This window comes from Acyrthosiphon pisum, chromosome A1 (genome assembly GCF_005508785.2).
Source record: "Acyrthosiphon pisum isolate AL4f chromosome A1, pea_aphid_22Mar2018_4r6ur, whole genome shotgun sequence".
NCBI lineage: Eukaryota > Metazoa > Arthropoda > Insecta > Hemiptera > Aphididae > Acyrthosiphon > Acyrthosiphon pisum.
Window position 1 is genome coordinate 77,905,026 of NC_042494.1, and position 23,589 is coordinate 77,928,614.

The 23,589-nt window shown below is 32.7% G+C and overlaps 1 protein-coding gene across 3 annotated transcripts in view; it reads left to right on the forward strand.

Moving 5' to 3' along the window:
- LOC100164473 (fat-like cadherin-related tumor suppressor homolog) overlaps positions 1-23,589 on the forward strand; it is a 163,167-nt gene that overhangs the window by 106,422 nt on the left and 33,156 nt on the right. For all 3 annotated transcript variants that reach the window (XM_003242029.4, XM_003242028.4, XM_016801538.2), the window contains 2 exons: positions 18,394-18,500; positions 22,884-23,088. In XM_003242029.4, coding sequence (XP_003242077.1) covers positions 18,394-18,500; positions 22,884-23,088 — 312 coding nt within the window. The remainder of the gene's footprint in view (positions 1-18,393; positions 18,501-22,883; positions 23,089-23,589) is intronic.

Genomic DNA, 23,589 nt, shown 5'->3' on the forward strand with positions numbered 1-23,589 from the left:
TTCTCTATAATGTAATTTAATATATTGTGTATTAATCGTAATTACTATTTAATGAGTCACTTTGTCGGTAGTGTTTTTTTATTCATAATAAAATTACACCAATATTGTGCACCGTCTCGTTTTTATCACAAAAAGCGTAGTCGATGAAAAATAAATAAACGGTAGAACGAGCATCGTTGTTTTAATATAAATGTAAACGGTCGTCGGCTATAAATGTTTCTCTTATTATTATTTTTTTTTATTTTTAGCCAATTACTTTTTCGCCAAGGTTTTACGATTTATTCCCCTCGAAACTCGCAAGAAAGAAAACCGTTCTAAAATGTATGGTACGTAGGGCACTTACGTGTGTAAAAAATTTGCAATGGATAATAAAGCGATGCCAAATTTTCACACACACCCGCACACGCGTAGTACATCCACTTCGCTCGCGGTGTCAACGTCATATGAACTTGTATAACGTGACGTGAATGTGCGATGCGTGTGCGGTCGTACAGCGAGAGAAAAAAAATTTCCGCGTAAAAATATTTTTGAACGTGACAGACTACAAAAATCCATAGACGTAACGGTTTCAGAAAGGGAAAAAAACATTTTACGACAAAGACGTCTTATATATCCGTCGCATGTGGAAGCTTTCGAATCTCGCGTCTGATTGATACGCCGCGGTGCGTAACGGCATAATATAATATTCACAACCGAACCGTAAAATTACCGTCAAGTTGTCGAAAACCGTTGCGATATTATTATTATTATTATTATTATTATTATTATTATATATATTGCGGCTGTGATTGCCGCGGCCGAGTTATGCAAAGTGTGAGTAAATTTGAGGGTAGGCACTAGGTGACCCGCGATGACTGAGATTTTTGACATTCTACTTTTACATGTGAATCTGGTACTCCGCAGGTTTGCGCAGAATTTCGGTAAAAATGGTTCGAATGTGGGCTTGCGTTTTTTCTCCAATCATAGCGTATATAATATGCAAAGGGTTGTTTAAAAATCATGGTTATTTTATCATTATTCTGAGATGAGCTAAGGAAACGAGTTTTTTATTTTACAAAGTCGACGTTTCACGCATTCTTATTGAGAACTAAAGTAAGACTAAAAAAAATGTGTGCACTGCACATGCTGTAGGTATTGAGAATTTGACCCAAATTGTACTTTGAAGAGATCGTTTAACTAGGTATTTTAATGATTTTTGCCAAAATATAGTTAACAACAAGAGACAGCAAAAAAACTATAAAGAAATATATATGTAACCAAACATATCAAATATATCTAGGTAGGTACAACACAATAACTCGACCATCTCCGGTTAAACAAAGTTCACAGAGTGACTAAAAAAAAAGAAAGCAAAAAATGGCACCACCCCCGCGCCCTCGTCACGGGTTGTTTATTTTCTGAAAATCTGTCGCACCCTCTCACCTTTCCCCACTCGGACAACCCCCACCCTCACCAACCTCACTAGAAATGGTCTGCTAGCATCGCGAGTTTTACGACTGCGCGAGTCACGCGAGCCCTTCGGGACGCGCAGCCACGCGCGTGTGACAATAATAGCGAATTTTTATTTTTTTCCCCTTTTCTGGAACAAAAGTGTCGACCCCGTGCACGAGAAAATCACACGTATTTCGTGTCGTCTGCTCAGCACCGTATAAAATGCACTGAGTTTTGTTTTCCCGATCGAATTCAATATAATATGTACACATTACACACGCACTTAATGTCAAGAAGTGCGTGGATATTATATTATAATTGCCATTGCGTTAAATCCCGGTTTTATTTTCTTCTTTCGTCCGCTCTCACGTCAAGTGTAATAATACAATACCTATTTATGTAATATAATAACAGGGGCCAAGATTTATATAATATGCTAATGCATATTTTTATATAATTACGCCTTATAACCACCGTTGTTCTGATTAAAAATCTGTAGGTACGTGTCATATTATAATATGCGTAATGTTAAAATTAATTTTTGCATATTTAAGTCGAAAACACAATAATAGAATATTTTTTCATAAATCACGAATATTTAACAATACAGTTAAAAATATCGAGGCCGTTCTTCGTCCTATTACTTAGTGGATATCTGCAGCAGTTTTCAATTTGCAAATTTAAAAACCCGTTTTACTTTACTTCGTGTTGATTTCTCAAATCAAAACTATATAGTTTTTTTTTCATAATAATCAATTGTAACCTAAATATTATAACAAATGTATAAATCAATATATTTTGTGTATTAAACTTATTTTACTATGGTGGCTCCCTATAGGTAATAGAATATTTTTTGAATTTTTTAATAATTCGTTCTATTAATATTTACACGTTTTTTCATTTAAATTCGGGACTGAATAGTATTAATAATAATATATTCGTTCCCGAAAACTGTTGCATACGCACGAGACCGAGTATGATATATACTATCGATGTTCCTATATACAGATCGTATTATTATACGTAGGCAGGTATATAGGTATACGTCAGATATTATTATTAATTATTATCATACAGCAGGAGCGTCGTCCGGTCAAGTCCCGTTTCCCCTGTTGTGTGCTTCTATCCCTACGTTCGCGGCGCACGCGATTCGTCGAGTTTTTGCCCCTTTTCCTGTCTATATATAGACGACAATAAAATACTTTCAGGTAAACTATACATTTTATATTATTTATAACACAGACATGTATTATATATGTATGTGTGCGTATGTATAATAGTGGTGTGCGGGTCCATGAAGGCATAACCGGAACATGATATCCGGACGGACCATCACAACAACAATAATAATTCCTCAACGTAGTGAGTGTAGTGTACGTCATATATATATACAAGGTGATTCACTAAGCATTTACCTACCACCATTTTTCCTTAAATAATGAATTAATCTATATTCTGATTTTTTGAATTTTTAAGTAGCAAATATACTCAAAGGCCATATTTTGTAATATTTAGATTTTATATACCTACCATTTAAGGGGTGTCCTGTGGCATTATTAATTTTTTTTTTAAATGATTCATTTATCCTGTAAATTGTTAATCAGATGGAAGACTTAAATTGGAATTCGATCGAGTAGTTTTATGTTGTGGTGTACTAAGGATAACAGGTCAATGATAATGGATTTGGAAAAAATGGGATTTGACACGATAGTTTTAAATCTTCAGTAACTAGTATCCACCATTCAAAATAACTCAGAAACTACTCGTTAAAATGTTGATAATTTAGATAAATTGCCAAAAATCAGAATTTGAATAAATTCATTATTACTCAAAAATAAAAATAAAATAAGGTTGGGTGTGCCATCAATGATTCGCCCTGTATACACTTTGCACGGTTGCGACTACCTTGCCACCGTCATTTTTGTGCTTTATAAACTCCAAATTATCTATATATATATATATATACCATAAAATGTTTTAAAATATAATATTTCCGTCGGGCCGACGCGACCCTATCACGTGCATCGGAGAAACTTTATTTTTTAATCGACCCCGTCGAATTATTAGATTTCGATGTAACGGCCGACATTCTCGCAACACCCCGGGGTGGGTGTATCGAGAAGTAGTGGTATTTTTTTCCCCGACAACAATAGCAGGATATCGAAAATTATATACCTACCTGCACGCGTATAACATAGGTAGTTACGAGCGAAAGGTTAAAGTTTAACTTTAATCGCCGTGACCCCGTGTAGTATATGAAATTTCTATAATTATGACGTTCCGGTTTATATTAAAGTTTGTTCGTAATCTACATATATTAGAAACTGAAAAGAACTTTTGACGCGATAAAATAAATTTCGTGTTAATATATTTTGTTGGCTTTCTGGCTGCGCAAAACGTCGTAATATATACATAATAATATATAATATTATTCAAACTTGCCGTAGCTCGCGATAAACTCCAATTGAATGCATGTACATATATGTGATATACATAGTGCATATATCATAATAGTAGCTAAATCGTCGTGATATTTTTTTTCAATCTTTTATGTAACATACAATATGGTTTATGGATATACGTTATAGTCCTGCAACGGCGTATATCCGTACAAAACATATATTTTTAAAACTTGAAACAAATGCCGACCATTATTATAATATTATTATTGTACGCCCACACGCGTGAGTTGATGATACTATGATATTATGGAGAGGGACTTTGTAGTGTTCTTTTAATTCAATATTTTAAACGATTTCGAGTATGATGGGCTGATAAGACAGTGCATAATTTTAAAAGTGTATTTTTCCACGAATATTATCAAACCTTTTTGCAGAAAATAATGTTCAGAAGTTAGTCAGTAAGTGTAGAGTTTATGATATTTTAGGTATACAAGGGGATTTGTATAGGTACCCATGATCTTTTTTTTTAAATAATAGTATCTTGTAAAAAAATTTCGGAAAACTACAAAAAATAGCCTTCTAAATTAATTTTGGAAAGTAAACGAATAACAAGCGAAATATTATATTGTACGTCCAGGTCAGAAATCTCTAATTCCAAACGGGTGTAAGTAAAATAATGTTTTTTAGAAAATACTAAAAAATATTATTTTATTTGTATTCCTAAAAAATGTATTACATAATTTAACTATACATATCTCACATATCAATTAATACACAATATAATATATTATATATAATGCATAGTGGCAGCATACAAATTGTATACAGGTAGTGCAACTGCTACTATAATACCTACCTATGCTGTATAATATATGCCGAGTTGCATGAAAAAAATGTATTAATTTAATTGTTTGCTAAAATGTAATGGGCCACCAAATCATGGTCGAGGAACAATTAGCACGCTATTGATTCATTCGATGGTTAGTCATTGTTTGTGCAACCCGGCAATAATATAATATAGTTATGTATTAAACACAGCTGCACAATATGCAATACGTAGACAATATAACAGATCTAATCGCCGATCTCACTTGTTAAGCCGAGTCTTCACGATGATAGTAAAACACATTAGTCCCAATCGTAACAGCCGATATGATGGGGTTTTAATGAGACTGTCGCCTTGATGGAAATAGGTATGATAGTTGCTGTCACGGTGTCATGATAGAGCTATCGCATCATCAGTCGTGTACGATAGTTGTTAGTGGATTTGAGGAAGTGCTCCGTTCTCGTCCAAAATTATTTTTTTATATGTGAATATTATTGTAAACCTTAAAGCGCATATATTTTTTGAAATACACATGGGTTATGTTTTTCTCCTCAAATCCCCTCCTCTCCTGTACAATACTTATGTTCACACCACTGATCAGGTGGTTGTTACGGAATATATTTCAAAATATACTCGGTTGAATTGACTCGCGCTTTCAACTACACCTACCTTCATACGTCTATATCTACCTACACATACCGGTTATAATATGTATAAATCACTCATATACCTATACAATATAAATTCGCATTGGATTTCAAAAGATCCACGCTCGAATAAGTTTCAAAACGCGTGGATACATTAATTGTTTAGGATGACAAAAAATCCCGTTGTTACATTTTTTTTTTTGAAACTCGTGACTATTCGAATATGTATTTTAAGACTGTGATATTGTTATAATATAATATTATTATAATACTTACGTATCGATCGGTTAACTTCTTTGGCTTTGTTCCTAATCCCCGTCTCCGCGCACTTAATAGGATGTCCTGTCGTATAATTGCCGGGCGCGATTCAATCGCTTCTATATTATACATTCGACGCGTTCCCCGTGGCCCCTTGCCGTCGATGATGTTTACATTAATAATGTATTATGATGGTCGACGAGCGATAAAAATATAAATTAAATAATTACTTTTTTGCCGCGTAAAAATTATTTTCGTTCGTCCACCCCTTCTTATTCTTATTCTAGCTTTTATAGCCCAATTAGGGCCTTCGCTGCTTTAACTATTTCATGCCACCTTTCTCTATTTTTACTCTCCTCTAGTCTTGATCCTGGTGCACAATTTTGTAAGTCTGACTTGACTATATCCATCCACCTTTGCCTATAGATCCTCTTGGTCTTTTTCCATTTATTGATTATGTCACTACTTTTATATCCCATTGGACCTTCAGACAAAGGGTTCTATAACCCTGTGTTCACCATTTTCCAAGATAGGGCCATATATATATGATGCCCTGCACTTATAATAAATTATAACCGTGTGTATACGCGTACCTACTACATACCTATGTAATAATTGAATGACAAAGCCTCTTATATTTTATGTAATATTATCTATTTTGATGAAAACCGTAGCGGCGGTATACCTACAATATAATATATTATTATTATTATCGCGGTTACCACGAAATCGAATTGTAGTTGTCGTGTATAATCGTTTGCGCATGTGTCTTTGAAGGCTTATATAATAATATATATATAAAGCAGAGGTTTAACGTTTGTACCTATAGGCCTTCAGCCGTTTGTTACGCGCCGTATGTTCAGATTCGTGCGAGACCCGCGCGCGTTATAACGATATTGAGTTTGCCAAAGAAATTTACTGTTCAATGGGGAGAAAAAAATCTTTTGGTTTTTTTATTGTTATTTCACCCCCCTCCCCTTCCTCGTCCGTGTGTTCCGCTATCGCTTATAAAACATGTAAATTTATGTTTTCGACGTGCATTCGCGTACGCGCAGAGGGTCCGCTTGCTGCGTAAAACAAAACAACAACCGACAAACGCTCTCCGCTTTCGACGCGTATCCGAGTAGCGCTTATTGGATTTCAGCCGCCGTCTCGGGTGGTGCGCGCACGGGGTCGTTGTCGGTGGCGACGATTCTATGGCTTTCTTATGCGAAGAAAAAAAAAATAATAAACGTATTGTGTTTCATAAATCTACTAAAAGTCCACCACCGTGCGAGAGGCCGTCGAAAATCTCCGTCCGATACAAACGTCGGGGTTTCGGTTGAGACCAAAGAGGCTCTATATATATATATATCATATGATATTATATTTATATACATATATATTATATATTGTGTGCCACTCATTATTGTTATAATATTATTTCATTAGAAGAAGAATTGTTTCGAGTATTTTTTTTTGTCCCCGTCGTTTTCCGTCCACTGGCTGCTCCAATATAATACATTCTATAGTATTGTTGTTTTTGCACGAAATACGTGTTTAATTGCTATCTCTGTAGCTAGAGTCGTCCCCTTCGTCTGAGGGGATCTGGTTTTAATAGTAGAACCCGATTATAGTTGGTTGTGATCACACCAGCGACACTCGTCAAAAAAAAAATAGGAAATCCCCTGCAGGAACGAGTAATAAAATAGGAGACGGGGCTCCTATTGCGGCTGTTTTCCATCATCTGACTTCATTTTTCGCAATCCTTCCCGCCGTGTTATTATTATTATTATTACTAATAATAATGAATGCTAATTATTTTGACAATTAAAAGATTACATAACATATATTATATAGTAACAGTGATTAGGGTCGGGTAATTTCCGGAACATAACTTGGAGAAAATGGTCGGGAATGACTATTTATTAATCATAATGTTATCTATATAGCGTATAATCTCAATAATATATTCAAAATTTTGATCAAAGTATAAATACATAATTAATTTATAATTGAAATACAAAATAAGTTGTACTTACGTAATTTTATTTTAATGGGTAGGTAGATACTATATATTTCAATCTTAAAATATATAATAATAATAAAAACAACAAATAAATTACACTGTGGAAAAAAACAATGGGAGCCTCTCATACATGTAAACTAGTAAACTTAAGATTTTAGTATAATATATTAAGTAAGTTAAAACGTGAGACGAGACAGAAATTCATAGTTCATTTATTATTGATAACTGTGTTAAATGATGTCAGCCGCTTGGTACTGATACCACAGTGGTTATTCTGTGGAATACAGTGAGACAATGTTGTAGTTACTGACATCAAAAAAATTAAACACGTACATTTGTAAAATAAAACCAACTAAGTTTAACAACAATAGTTAAATGATATTATAATTTATAATTAATAATATTTTAAAATATTATGAAGCTTTAAATTATAAAGAACCTATTCTTGATTTTTAACGCTTACAATTGAATGAATCATAATAAAATAACATTAAAACAAAATATAGTTATTATATAATCGAATTACTGATCGTGTATTTAACTATGTCAAGACGTCCCATTTTATTATTCTTATTCTACTTTTATCACAACACTTATGCTTATTGTAATATAAAAATAATATATTTACAGATTGTATAATAAAACAAATTAAAAACAAAAAATATATGTTTGTAGATAAGAAATATAGATTTGGTTAAAAAACAACGTACCAAGTGCTAATTTTGTTCTATACATTTCACCATCTTCAATATGCGGTTGCTGTGCAATTTTCTTAAAATCTGTAGGAAAATCTCTAAAATTCTATTCTCAAATCATCATCATCATACAAAAGCCACTACGATATAGTATGTAGCTCACTCCGTCGGATCGTGAATATAGTTATTATACATATAATAACTATGCGTAAGTTACGCCTATCGAGAGTAGATGCCCTGCACTCCTGCAGCTGCAGATTTCATCGCCCCGTGCCCTGTTGGTACAATCAATTATTATTGTGTTAAGTATTTTCATTGTTCTAACATCGTGTGCGCTTTGAAATGGTTTTTATTTATTTTTTTGTAAATTTATACCCATGTCACGGCCCGTCTCAAAAGCACGTGCCGTCCCGCAATCGTGTGTACTACTGTGAACTTCTTAGCCGCGGCCCACGTAAAAATTTTTTGTTTTTGTGAATCTCGACCGTTAATAATTAGCCGAAACGAGCGCTGTGTAGGAGGTTTGACTATGTGGGGGGAGCTCCAGCCGCTTTGGTGGTGCATCAGACGCCCGAAATATAAATGTACAATTGTGCTTTAATCAAAACTTGGAAACCGACGCCGCGCCGCGAATACCATCGCCGGAGGAACAGATAAAACATTTGACGAATTCGCGAGAGCTAACGTACATAATAATATATTATAGTATAATACTCAAGCCCCGCAATCCCCTCCCTCGACGAAGTCGCGTGTCGTCGGAATCGTCTAAATCGTCTCTTTGGCGGTGGAGGAAATAATATATTATTATTATAATCTTCTTCTTCACGTCCGCAGCCACAAAACTATTTCGACCGCGCTATACACATATAATAATTATTGCACTCGTGTACGCGTATTACATTATATTATTTGAAACGATTTCCGCCATCCTTTATTAGCAGATCGAACACGCCTGCGGTTATATTATTACTCGCCGCCGCCGCCGAAATACACCATTAACTGCCTCGCGTTCGGCCGATAAATTAGTCATAAACACGCGTTTGTGTATAAACTCTCGTATTATAATCGTTTTCGTCCGCCGATTTTCGAGTCGGCGATCGAAAGGGGAACGGGGTGGTTATGTTTTATACCGTGGTTTACACCACCGTGTGTGATGTATACAACGTTATAATATTATAATAATACAAATATTTTAACTCGAACGATCAAATGCGCCCCCCCCCCCCCAAAAAAAAATGTACAGATTATATGACGCGCACTGGTCGTATATAACGAATAAATCGTTAAAACATTATATATTACGTATATATGATGATGTATCCGGTGACGGTTGATATAAACCGACATACTGCAACGAACCAAATATATATAGAGAGAGTATAGTAAATGCGTTCTGCGTTAATTATATATTATAATATAGTGTACCTATAACATAATTTTGTCGAATATAGGTACCTACACGGTTATTACTTTTTTTTCGACATGGCGTTATATTCCTGTACATTTTTATTTGCGTTAGTAAAATTTTTTTTTTTTTTCAAACATACTTTACGTTACTACAATACATACTTAATAGTTGAAAATGATCAAATACTTTACCTTGTAGTCGGAGGGTTACTATAATAATTACTAGTGTCAAGTAAAACACTACTTTGATACCCTACTCTTATTAATATTATATAATTTAGTACATAACTGGAAAATTCTGAACACGTACTACACGGCCGATAGTGGAAGAGTACCCATACATTAAAGGTACCTATAAAAATACATAAAATTGTTTGAACTGATGTTTCATACCGTACACTCGAATAAAAATTGAAGCCGGTGAATTAAGTCTAAATTTTATGACAAAAAATTTAATACAGTACCTACACTATAAATTTACCATTATTTGAATTTACGGTTAATGTCTATTAGGTGAAATATTGATAAAAAAAAAAACCTTTTTATAGCTCTTTGATTATATTGTAGAGATCAAAATAATAATTGAAGTATTTTGAATTTTACTCGGAAAATTAAATTAAATGAATTACATAGCTTTATTGTATTTGTTTGTTCTAACAACCTCGACATTGTGTTTGGATATAAATAAATTGACCTTTGATTAATTAATTTATGTTAATGAAAGGTAACCGACCAATAATTGTTTATTGCAAAAATAGGTTTGTATAAATGTATAATGGTTTTAAAACGTTTTTATTTGTTATTTTAGTTTTCTTTATTGGGGATATCTATAATCGTTTATAAATACACAGACGTTTCATTGGTTTGTTTTTATTTTTTATCTTTCGGTAGTTCGTTTTTCATCTCGAAAAAAAAACTAAAAAGAAAGTAGGATTTACGCATTACATGGGTTGTATACAAGACCTATGGGACTTGTCTACGATCATAAACGGGTACATTATAATCCGAATTTAAGCTTGTTGCTCAATTTGGATTTACGATGGCTAAGGGTAGCTTAGCTAAAGATTTATGCGACTGTGTTGTTGCAATACGTATACCATTAATAATATATATATTGAGTTCGCATGGAGGGGGGGAATTAAAGAATATTTCATTTTTCTATGAGCCCTGCTATTATATTTAAAAGCTATCGTCGTCGTAAAATTTGAAAAACCATAAACTACGTTTAATATTAAAACATTGAAATCGGTTCTTCGCATAAAGTATATTATGATATTACGAGGTTATAGCTACTACCCACCCACTTACAGACAATAATTATTAAAAGCTACAAATTTATCTTTACAAAACTTAAAGAATAATAATACTACTACAATTTATATGATTTTGGCGAGAACGTATAAATAATTTCCGTTATGTACTTGCAAGTGTTCAAAAAACTTTTTCCGCGGCCTCTGCGTTATGTAATTGAACTATTGTACCATCAATTTAGAAACGTTGTGGGCGTACAATTCAAACAATAAAAAGTAATACGAAATACAGATATGTATGTAATCAAAACACAATTTTTTCTACTACGAGTTTTTATAATTTGTTATTTGCACTACTTTACTTTTCACTGATGACCGAGTAATACGAAAAATACGCTGTGCAACATAATATTATTGTATTCGTTGAAAACTTACAAACAGTACTTATTCATAAACACACAACACTTGCACATCCACAAAGTATCTTGTTTGTACTTGGCGTATACGTTTAAATTGTATGTATACTACTAAACGCACTAACCAATGTAATCTTATACATTCATAATATGAATATTATTATTATAATATTAATATAGATATTATATACGATATATATGAATGTATATCTATTCAATATTGTATGTGTATCTAGATACTTATGTAATGTTCAGTAAGTATGCTAAATTATCAAAAACTGTACTGTGATCTTTTTTTACTATATAACTTCACGAATACTTAGGTATACGGGTGTTTTTATAATAGGTAAATAATGTGATGTGATAAATTGTTTTATTGTGCTATGATTAACAATTATTATTGTATTTATAAACGGAAAGTGAGTCTATAAGAAAATGTTGCCAGTCTGTTGTTAACGACGGCGCGTTATATAGGCAAATTCAATACAGCTGTGTCAATAGGACGTCAATCAATGACAGTAATATAATATTGTTATATGACGTATAGATAATACAAAAATGATTTCTGTAGTGAGAAAAAGTAAATACAATTTCACAAAGAAAATACAAAATCTTAAACACGTCCATACGATAGTCAAAAAAACGTCAAGGTATAGAAATCGATTTAAATCGGTGACAATGCTACAGCTGCGGCACAGAGATCAAAATTCTAAACGGGTCGAACGAAACATCGTATTGAGAATGAAATATGTCTGCTTATTATTGAAAATGTTTAATATATATAATACACAAATATAGGTATTGTATTGTGTACACGCAATTTCGGTAATAGTATGCATACGAGGTGCGTAATATAGGAATGTAGAATGGGATAGGTATGAGAACACCGAGGGACTTTGAAATTAATGAGTGAAAGTAAAGTAAATGATTCAATTAGACCAGACAACAAATTATTTAAAAATGTAAGGCATAAAACACGTATAATATTCGGCCAATGAATGGAATATAAGCCTCTAGGCCACAGAGGCACAATAATTGTGGAGTGAATGAAGATTATTTATTAGGAATCCAGTGAATCATGAAAAATTTGCGTTGAACGCGTTCTATAAGTGAATATAATCTCCCGCTACGTAAAGATCCCATACGATGGAGCCATAATTCGAGAGTCGGGTGTACTTATGCACAATATGTAGTGCCTTAATAGCTTAAAATTTCTTGCCAACGAAATCAAGTTCCTTCAAAGCTCTTCAACTTCCATCGCAATATGATGTCTAAGAGCAAAAGAGTATGATTAAATTTAAAACAAAGGTCAATTCTACGTCAACCGCACCGCATACAATATCAGACCAGACGGTTTGTGTTCACAAATTGATGATGATCGCATATATATTATATGTACTTATATATTAAGTTGATTTTATTGAGAATAGACCATAATATATCCTCAAGTCTTGATTTTATTAAACCGACTAAATATATTTCAGTTTATTGTATGTACAAAATAATTTACCGTCGTTCGTTTTTAATATTTTTGCAATTCAAGTCATTCAACAAGTATTGTTATCATATTATATTAGTACAATATTGTGCATATTGTTTCATAAAATGCTGAATTCTCGTGTTGGTTTGACAACGGCATGTTTGTTTTTAGTTTTGTGGATATATTCCGTGTCGAGATAATGTGCCAAAGTTTTAAATAGATTGGTGATTGGACACGTATAGTACTTTAAAGAGGTCCATTTGGAAAACTTCTAAGTAGTTTTCAAGAAAATAACAAAAAAAAAACTGTGTAGTTTTATCACCTGTTTTCAACGACATCTCTTTTTGGTTATTCCGTTATAATAATTAAGAAAATAATAATCATAAAGATCACGGAACACTTATTTGAGTCTTATAAACTTTTAGAAACACTTTCAATGAATCAAAACCAAATAAATTCGTATATATATAATACAATTCTACCCAAAACACATGGGAGTAAAACTATTTTATTGTTTAAAAATCAATGTTTAGACAAGTCACAAGTATAAACTTATTGGTATTTATTTCACTGAATTTGGTTGAAATTATTAGAAAACGTAAATAGGTTTCATACGGTTTAATATAAAATAAAAACTAATGAAATATGTTTCAACGATTCCCCTTCCCCCACCCCCAACATACACACACTCGTGTGGCCGTTCTTTTTTCTTCTATCGTACCTGTGCGATAAAATAATAAAATAAAAAAATTCTACGTTTAAAGGAATGGGGGAAATGAGCGAAAATCCATATTGAATCGGCCGGCATATAAATAAATTCCGGCAGAGTAAAATTGAATCGAAAACGGCTGCCGTTCCTATAGTATATTATGTGTATAAAATTCCTTTTTGCTGGTATATAGATACTGCAAACTAGGGAAACCGTAGACCATTCGATCTCTACTATGGTGTACGTATCATCATGATCTTGGATTTCATTTCGGGTGCGTTCTTCTTCGACATCGTTGTTAATTCTAGTTTTCGCGATTTTCTCGCCAGTACCAGATGTTTGGCGGTCTACTTTGTGTGTTGCACTCTGTCGAAATCACTAATAATGCGTTACAACAACGCGGTCGTTTCCGTTTGAAGCAATTCGTGCGATTCCACCATTAACTAACTATGCATATATATAATTTTTTAATGTAGGTAGTAGGTACAACTATTGCTGTTCAATGTGTATTCATATATATATATATATATATATACCGCAGTCGAGACTGCAATGTAATAACATAACATATAATCCTTTTTTAGATACCTACCTAGTAAAAGCATGTTTCAAATTCTGAACTCAAAAATGATAAAATAGTTTATACCTACGTCGTGCGAGAGTTGTTGGATCAATAATATTTTATAAAAGTTGATTTTTTTTCTTTTTATATTTATTGCATAACACTCAATTTATTTAAAATTGTGCCGGGTTTGGTTTTAAGTTTCGATTACGAGGGCTCAACAAAATACATTAAACTTATACAGAGTTTATTTTTTTTTATACTAGCTAAAAACGTACCAGTCACGCACGCTAGTATTATAACGATCAAATTATTTCCCAAAGTTGTCCGTCATATTAGATTGTATTGCATGTTTCATGATAAATCAAATATTGATTTAAGATCTAAGTGCTTAAAATAAATTACCGTGCACAACCAATAAAATTGGTTAAGACCACTTTTAAATAAAAGAAATAATTATTTTCAGAAACTATATACCGCGTGAGAATTCTCTACCAGCTATATTCAGTTAAATATATTATTCATTCAGAAATGTGTATTGTACATGGTTCTTAAAAAATTTAACTCTTCCCAGGAAAATTTTAAAACAACAAACAATATATGTTAATTTTGAGAAGAACTTAATTTTAAACGAGTACGAAACCCTTCACAGCTATATAGTATTCCCCGATTTAATTGTTCGCAAACTATTTCAAGGGAAAATTGTACTAAGACAAGTCATTGAAATTGTACATTTGTAAATTACATCTGAGTAATACGATTAATCGTTTAAAGTTGATTTACAAATTTGGTATCATATATATATTCTCTAGTGTCTCCTTGAACACGACCGCGTGTTACAAAGTAACTGGCGTGTGTAAATTTTAAAAATGTGGTTAAATTTCCATTGATATTCATTACGTTTTAATAAACATTTGACCACTTTCGTGTGCTTAATTGAATAACTCGTCTATGAAATCATAAAATGTTTACTAAAAGACTAAAGTATACATGTACTTAAAAAACACCGTAATATGTGTAAATATTGAACTGCATATTTAGTATTCAAGACTGTATATTCGTTTTTCAAACTCTTAAACTCTTGAGTAACGTAAACATCGATTTGCTGCTGTTGTCTAATATTTAAATAGGTAGGTTTCTAACAAACTTAAACAAACTACACGCTGTTCAATTTTCTGTCCACGTGTAATGAATAATAATCGATTGATCGACACAGGATAGTCATATCATTTATGGTGATCTAATTTAAAACCTAGCTAACCTCGCTATACATAACCAATGATGTCTGATGTTAAAACTAAATGTTAAAAATTACTAATCTATATATACCTAAGTTTAGATTGTTTAATGTCAAGAAAATTTAAAAAAAAAATGTCTAGCAATTAAGTAGTTAAATAACTTCTAGAAATTTATACTCGCATAATATAATCCTCGAGAGTTCCGTTCGTCCACAATGATCCCGCTAGATCCGTGTAAGGTGTGAAATATTATATTAATTATAATATATCATATTATTAAAATATCTGTCCGCCTGTGGAACGGACAAAAAAAACCTAACCGAGTCTCCTCCGCACCTGCAAGCTGCTCGTTCTTAAGTTATGATGTTGATTAGCAGCGAACAACGACAGCGACGTCCGGTGACCGCGGTGGTAAATCAGCACGCGTTTGGACCTCGTGGTAATCGATTATTATGCGTATAGTAGAGGCCTTGACGGTTGTGGTACCGTGTATATGGTATAACTGTGGTGGTCCTCCGCTCCATTATAAGGGTGCGAGGGGTTTCTTCAATTAGGATAGAATTAATCTGTCCGACCGACCTCCGGGATTGTACGTCATAAACCTTAACGCCGGCGACTCGTTCGCCGATCTCGTTGAGGTATAGAAATAACAATATATATAATAATGATGATTGCATAATAATCGTTTTAATATGTATTATTAGAGTCAGTTTACGTGCGAATTGGTTCGCGAGTTGAATTCCTAGTCGGGAGGGGACCATTTAGGCGTTAAGACAAATTATCTATAGTCGAATTGGAAGTCAACGGTGTAGTTGTGTCACGTACCAACAGCCCAAAGGACGATCGACTTTCGCAAGTTGTGCTGAAACGTCAACAATTACTATGAACTTAAAATATAATAATACTACCCACTATAATACAACAGTTTTGGGAAAAAATTCACATTTTTTGTAATTTCGTGTGTAAATCATAAATCTGTGGGAGTACCTACCTACCCATCCAGATTCATATTTTTTAACCACTTCGTGATCTATAATAGAATTATTGTTATTTATTAAGAACCAATATATGTATAGCAAATAAAGAACACAACGAACGGTAATAGCAGTTTAATCAAATAATGTGCCTAATGAAAAATGTACTATAGAGAAATAATTCTAAACCGAAATCATTCGGAATAATGTTCAGATAACGCTGTTACTGCAGTGTCACCGTTACAGTCGTTATAGGTTGGATAGGTTTAGTTAGATGAACGTCTCTTCAAATTCTTTCGAAACTAAACGCTGCTTCGTCGGTATATTAATGTCTATATAGACGAAAACGGCGTCATATACGGTTACCCATATACTCGTATAAGGCGGTGTGTATACTATTTCGGGACGTCGAAGCCGATGATGTTTGCACGTTTAATCGGAAATAATAATAACAATAAATAATAATACGTCTGAAAAGCAAAATGTATTGTGTTCGGACATTTTCGGGGAGAATTTTCACAAAGTCTATCGAAGTATAATATAATACATAATGCGGCGTAGTCCTTTTTTGAGACGCTGTTCTTGCAAGTCCATTTCTTAGTCATTCATCACCGACGAAATTATTCGATAACGCACGATGTATCCTTTCCGTACGACCAAATATACCATTAATTTGATATATTTTCTCGATCATAAACACATTCCATAACTCAATCTAAAATTTACATATAATACACGGACTACAGCTCATTCGTTTGCTAATCAATCAAAATCATGCATTAAACATTATATTATAGTATAGGTATTATACAGAGAGATAAAATAAGACAAAATAAATGTGATCGTTAACATCTCCCGGAATACCGTTTTATAAAAATATATATCATATCGTGTAACGAGACAACTTTAAGTCGGATAACAAAATAGTCGTGTTTTTGATCAAGTTTCAAGCCGCATACTGGTTTTCTGTCAGCGTTCATTAAGACACAAATATTTCCGTTTCGTCCAGACAAGCTGTCTAACAATATTGTATCCTTTATACGTTTCAAAATAAAAGCCTTATTATAGTAATTCAATAATACACACCACCAAATGCGTAGAGCAAAAAAAAAATAATAATAAGTACAAGTTTGTATATATATATATATTTTATATTTATATTTACTCGTGTCAAAAGCTATTGTTGTCAACGACAAAGTATACGCCGCCGCATATATATTGGAAATGTAATATTCAATTTAAAATACGCGCGGGAATCGTCCTCATCGTCTGCCAGTCAGCGCCGGGTTATAGGTACGCATTACTCCGATATATTTGGTTATATGAATATGTAAACGGCGATGTATAGGTAACTTTTTAACTAACCTGTGGCATAATTTTTAGCCCCCGACGAACATACAACATTATAATAATTACGTCATTTTTGTTATTTATACTGCGGCGACACATAACTCGCCGCTACCTATGCGTTTTTTATCCTATAATGTAGCAGAGACGACCAAACGGTCGGTCGATCTCTCAGAAGATTTCAAAGCCGATCCACATTTGTTAGAACTTATTAGTATACGCATTTAGTAGATAAGTCACATGCATATTTCAGATTTACCTGTTCGTGTAAAATGACATTTCCTCACGTGAATGTTATTCGAGTTCAATACCGAGCTACAATTTATGATGACCATTAAGAGCAGCTTCTTCGTTTAGCAATTACGGACTATTCTCCAGATTATGATTAACTGGCCAACGATATGCAATGACACGCATCTGCGCCAAGTCGCTAACAGCACCTATATTTAACGTGAAACACCAATTTTTAGATAACCTACTACAAGTGTAAATTTACTCTTTGATTGAATTATTTCTATAAGCATATTTATTAATAATATTAGTGATAAAGACTTAAAGGTAAAAAAAAATGGTACGTACGTAATTTTCGTACGCTAGTCGATTCTCACAGGAAAATAAAATATTCTCAGTAGATGGCCATCCTTGCTACACAGTATATGTGTTATTAGTAATTATAGTATATAGTTTATTTGATTTGTTAATATTTAATAATAATATTATTGTTTTTCATTTTTTTTTTACAGGCAATATCAGGACAATGGTAGTGCTGGACGTGGAGACCAAATCGTCGTATTGGCTGACCGTGATGGCTTTTGACCACGCCACCGTTCCCATGCACTCTCGTCTCGAGGTATACCTACGATGATATTATAACGCTATAATTTGCATCAATTATTTATGCGCGTACGCTCGACCGTCGGTGACCCCCGACTGCGGACGGCGAACGTGTAAATCGACTGTGAAAGGGGGAGGTTGGGGTTCGTAGTGATGTATGTATGTATATTATATTCCGTCGTATGTATATAATACGCGTAGGTATATTATAATTTGTGTGGTGGTCAACGTTTGAGACATATATGCTGACTAGCTTTCGCGGATAACGCGCACGCCTTTTGACATTAAATGTTTACGATATTGTGTGACAACCGGAAAACACGACGCGTTATATTATTATATAATATACCAGTTAGTACGATTTGTTAGAAAAACCAGATAACTCCTATTTAGTGGGTGCATTAAGTTTTTACCGCGGTCGCCTTATTTACTCGCGCACACATGGCATAATAATATTATAGCTAGGTACCACTTTTTCGTAGATTGGCGGCGCAGTGTTTGATGTTCGAACAATAATATAATATAGATATTATTATGTCTCTCTATAATATTATATTCTTTAATTCTATACTTCACATGCGATTCCGGCCATTCGATTTACTACACCATGCAGGCATTTGACGTATACAGGGTGTTCAAATATGTGTTAGTACGTTTTCCACTGCCCTTCCGTTGGTATAGCGTAGGTACCTTAAATATTATATTATCAGTATCGTCCTACGCACTGCAGTCGTTTATGTGCCGTACTGTCTATACATTTTTTTGTAACTTTGATAACGCTCAATTTGCTTAGTGCAGAACTATAGTTGGTGTGATATTAAAATATATTGACTGGGAAAACGTAGATATCTATACAGAATTTTTAAAATGTTGGTTCAATCGATTCGATTCAATTCCTTTAAACAGTCTCAAATACGGGTAGTAAACTAAAATAATAAACTTGGAAAGGTAAAGAAAGTCGATCCTCATTTATATAGGTGTATAGAATAAATACATGGAATATTTTTCTTAATTATACAAAATCAATATTACTAATTTTAGGCATAAAAAACATTATATTTGTTCGTTTAACTTTATTCTTTCTAAAATAAATGAAAGGATAAAATATTTTGATTAAAATAAATAGCAAAATATAAAAATAAAATGTTGTGTTGACAAATGAAAATCCGAAACCCTTACAAAATATTATTAAAACGTAAAAGGTACATAACAGGGTACAATACGCAGTGCTCACAAATTCCCTCTCAAATCTAAGTAAGTGATCTTTTTTTTACTCGAATTACCTCCCATATATTATCATACTCTTTAATATATAGAGTCTATATAGTATTTAAAATCAATACATCGATACATTTTATCATTTTATATTAGCTATGTGTTTTTCTAAATATACTGCATGAACTAATGAGAATAGGATCGTGCAGTAGGTATTGAAATAAAAGTGCATAACAATAATATATATTATAAGATATAATATTATAATAGTAATAATAATCTGATAAATTCCAAGTTTTCGGCAAAAATTAATTCGACCAACCTTATTATACTAATACCTACCTATAGTAAAATACATAATTTAATAGCAATATAAATTTAAAATAGAATATACAATTTTTTTTTCTTATGAAACGTACAATTTATCAAAACATATTATTAAATAGTTAACAATAAATTATACACAAATATACAATGCATAAAAAGTTTGAGGAAAGCAGCCACCCAATAGTTACAGTTTCATTTGGTTATTATAATGAAATATACTTAGTAATATATAGTCTAATGAACGCTCAATATAGTTTTTCATATTCTATGACCTAATTTTGTTATTTTCCAAGAAGACAGATGCCCCACAAATTCACACTAATGGTGTTTCAAAAATAAAAAAATGTCAATTTGGGGGGTGGGGGCCCTGAAATGTTTTTTAATTATTTATTGTCGAGTTCATATTTAACACATCATTTAGAGTACAGTGACCTACTCAATGGCGAGGTACACTCGATACCTACTGTACAGCACAGCTGCAGCGGTTACCTACTTTTCTGTTTTGTTTTTTTTTTACTTTTCACAACTATCTAGATCCAATTCGCTTCCAGAAACCACTCTCAAAGCGGAATATTGAAGCTTAATATTTACTCGTTCTAAAAGTGCGTCAAACAAATAAAAAAATACAGGTACTTGTAAAACCGATACATATTCATATGCTCTGTTCAGAATCTAAAAGTACTTTAAACTTTAATTATTTTATATTATTTCACGATTTTTTTCAAAGGACGTGAATGATTAATTACGGATATAATTAAAGATATGAAGAAAAAAATATCGATTTTAATCTCTGTTGTAATTATTTATAAAAAGGATTTTTTTTCAATTACAAGCAGTTAGTCATTTAAATATACTTTGAAATTCGTGCTTCTTAAAATACAACACGAGCGGGAATTCAACTTTATGTACCTATATATAATAGATAGGTATACATAAATCGATTTCCTCTGACTTTCGGAAAATCTAGTCATTTAGAACATCTTTACAATGCTCTTCTGAATCTCGAAAACCAAAATATATTGTACAAAGCAAATGCGTGGAATTATTATTTTATTTTTTCCACTTCACGAAATACATTTATTCCCTTCACCATCAAAATCAATTCGTTCGTACATCCCTAGCTGTTTTATATTACATTGCATACCAGTCCGCCACCCGTTCTAGAACTATTCATTTCCTTCTCATCTTTGACACAACTCACTTTTGAGATTTACCGGTCCATAATTCAAATCATAACTATTTTCGTCTTATAAAATGGTTTTACCTTCTGTGCAAATCATCTACCTGTGGGTAATCGTAACTTTTTTCCCACTTGCAACACATTAAATATACTATGAAATTTCTGGATTCGTTCCAGTATGCAATTTCCTTACTCTGATGAAATACTATCTAACCTTATTGCTTAAAATTTAAGAAAAAAAAAACAAAGGAAACTGAGTAAATTCTCAGTTATCGAATTATGTCTTACCTTTTTGTGTTCTAATATTTAGAAACTAATTGAAAGTTTTTAACAACGGAAAATTTTATAGGATATTCAAATTGTATTTACGTATAACAATATGATACTTCAAAAAAATGATTTATCCAGTTATTAATGAACTAGTATGACTATCATTGATAGTCACAAAAAGAAAATGTACAGTCATAAACGTTTTGACTTGAGTAGTTGGGCACGATGACATAATTACAGTTGTCGAAATGATTATTTGCTAAATAAAATAAATATTTTGTAGATTTTTGGTATAATTTAATTATAAAGTATTACAAGCACTCAATTTAAAATTAATAGAAGGGGGTAAAAGTTTTAAAACTAAGTTGACTTTCTGAGCATTAACAAATATTTTAAGAAAATACATTCAAACTACTAAACTTTTGAAATGATGAACGCATTAAGTTTTATGTATAGGTACATATTATACATAATTACGTACAATATGATTACTTATAGGCACGAATAGCTTATAATAAGGTTCTTCATTCGTAGTCTAATGCTGTTGATTATAACAATATATAAAATACAAACATTATATAGGTAGATACGTCTATGCATAATATATTATGTACGTTACAATGTTTCGGGTGTATTGCATGCGCGTGTATATTATAAAAGACATAAACACAACAATGTAACCAAACTTAAGTAATAAACAAATTATAAATTCAGAAATAAAATCAATACATTTATTTTTAGTGGACTCAGTTAAAAAAAAAAGTACCTAATTAAAACCATACCTATTTATTTAGTCATTTTTTTTTTTTTTAATTGGTAAACTTATCGTGGTCATGCAAAATTCTATATTTCTATATATTACCCAGTGTAAAAAGTCTCATTTGTAAAAAAAAAAATTGCGTGCACCATTATATAATCTCATCTTGACTAGGTATTAAAACTTTAGTTGTTTTCAACAACTTTATTCGTTAATTTATTTTGTATTCAGTCATCAAAATCAGTTTTTTATTTCTTTTCTTTATTATCGTTAAAAGTATCGCTTCTGTTATGAAAAGTCTAATAAATAACATTCCCCCTTTCAGAAAAGGGGTGGAAAGAAAATACGCAATATTGTTTGGGTACACAAAATCCGTCTACGTGTACACCATCATAATGTTTGTTACGTAACATATCCGTCGTTTACGAGCAAATTTACATGCAAATATAACACATCATATTATATTTCCATCCACCCGTCCTGGAGTCGTTTGAATTGAGATGGTGTCGTCGCCGGAAATTAGATAGCTCTAATGTTGTTACTGTTACAGCATATTATTGGCACCCGATCATTATACGATCCGTCACAATTACACGCGTGGCACACAAATAATAGTAATTAAACAATCTGTTGATTTATTGTCCATATAGGTTTATGTGGAGGTGAAGAATATTAACGACAACGTGCCTTTGACCAAAGCCCCGGTGTATTATCCGCGAGTGAAGGAAGACGCTCCGCCAAATACTCCGATCATACAGTTGGAAGCTGAGGATGCTGATATGTCCGACACAAGAATCACGTACAAAATCACCACGGGCAATCCCCAGTCACTGTTCGCGATTTCCGCAAACACTGGTGAGTTTTATACATAATCAATGATTATAGTATTATGATAGCTCGAAAGAGTAATTTTATGTTTGTAAATATTTTGTAAACAATTTACTCAACGCTACAGCTAGTGCTGTATATCGCACTAGTGAAAAATACATTTCACCCTCTACTCTCATAGTACTACTCTTAGGGTTCTCTCGTACATGAACAAACCTACAATATGCATAGTTTGATGTACATCACCTCCATAATCTGTTCGGTCATCTCAAGTGATCAAACTGTTTGTGAAATAAGCGTTCATGCATTCGTTTTTAGCCGACTTGGCACAATTCTTGCACTCAGCTTTTGACCCCGTATAATTTTATTTTCTCTCTCACTCTCTCTCTCTCTCTCACTCACTCACTCACTCTCTTTCTCTTCAATTCGGCTTCGGATTTAAACATGACGTTTCCTATAAAGTTTCCCGTTAACTGTCGGTAAATATAAATAATTCAAAACCCGCCCTGACAGCGTGAGGGCGGCGCA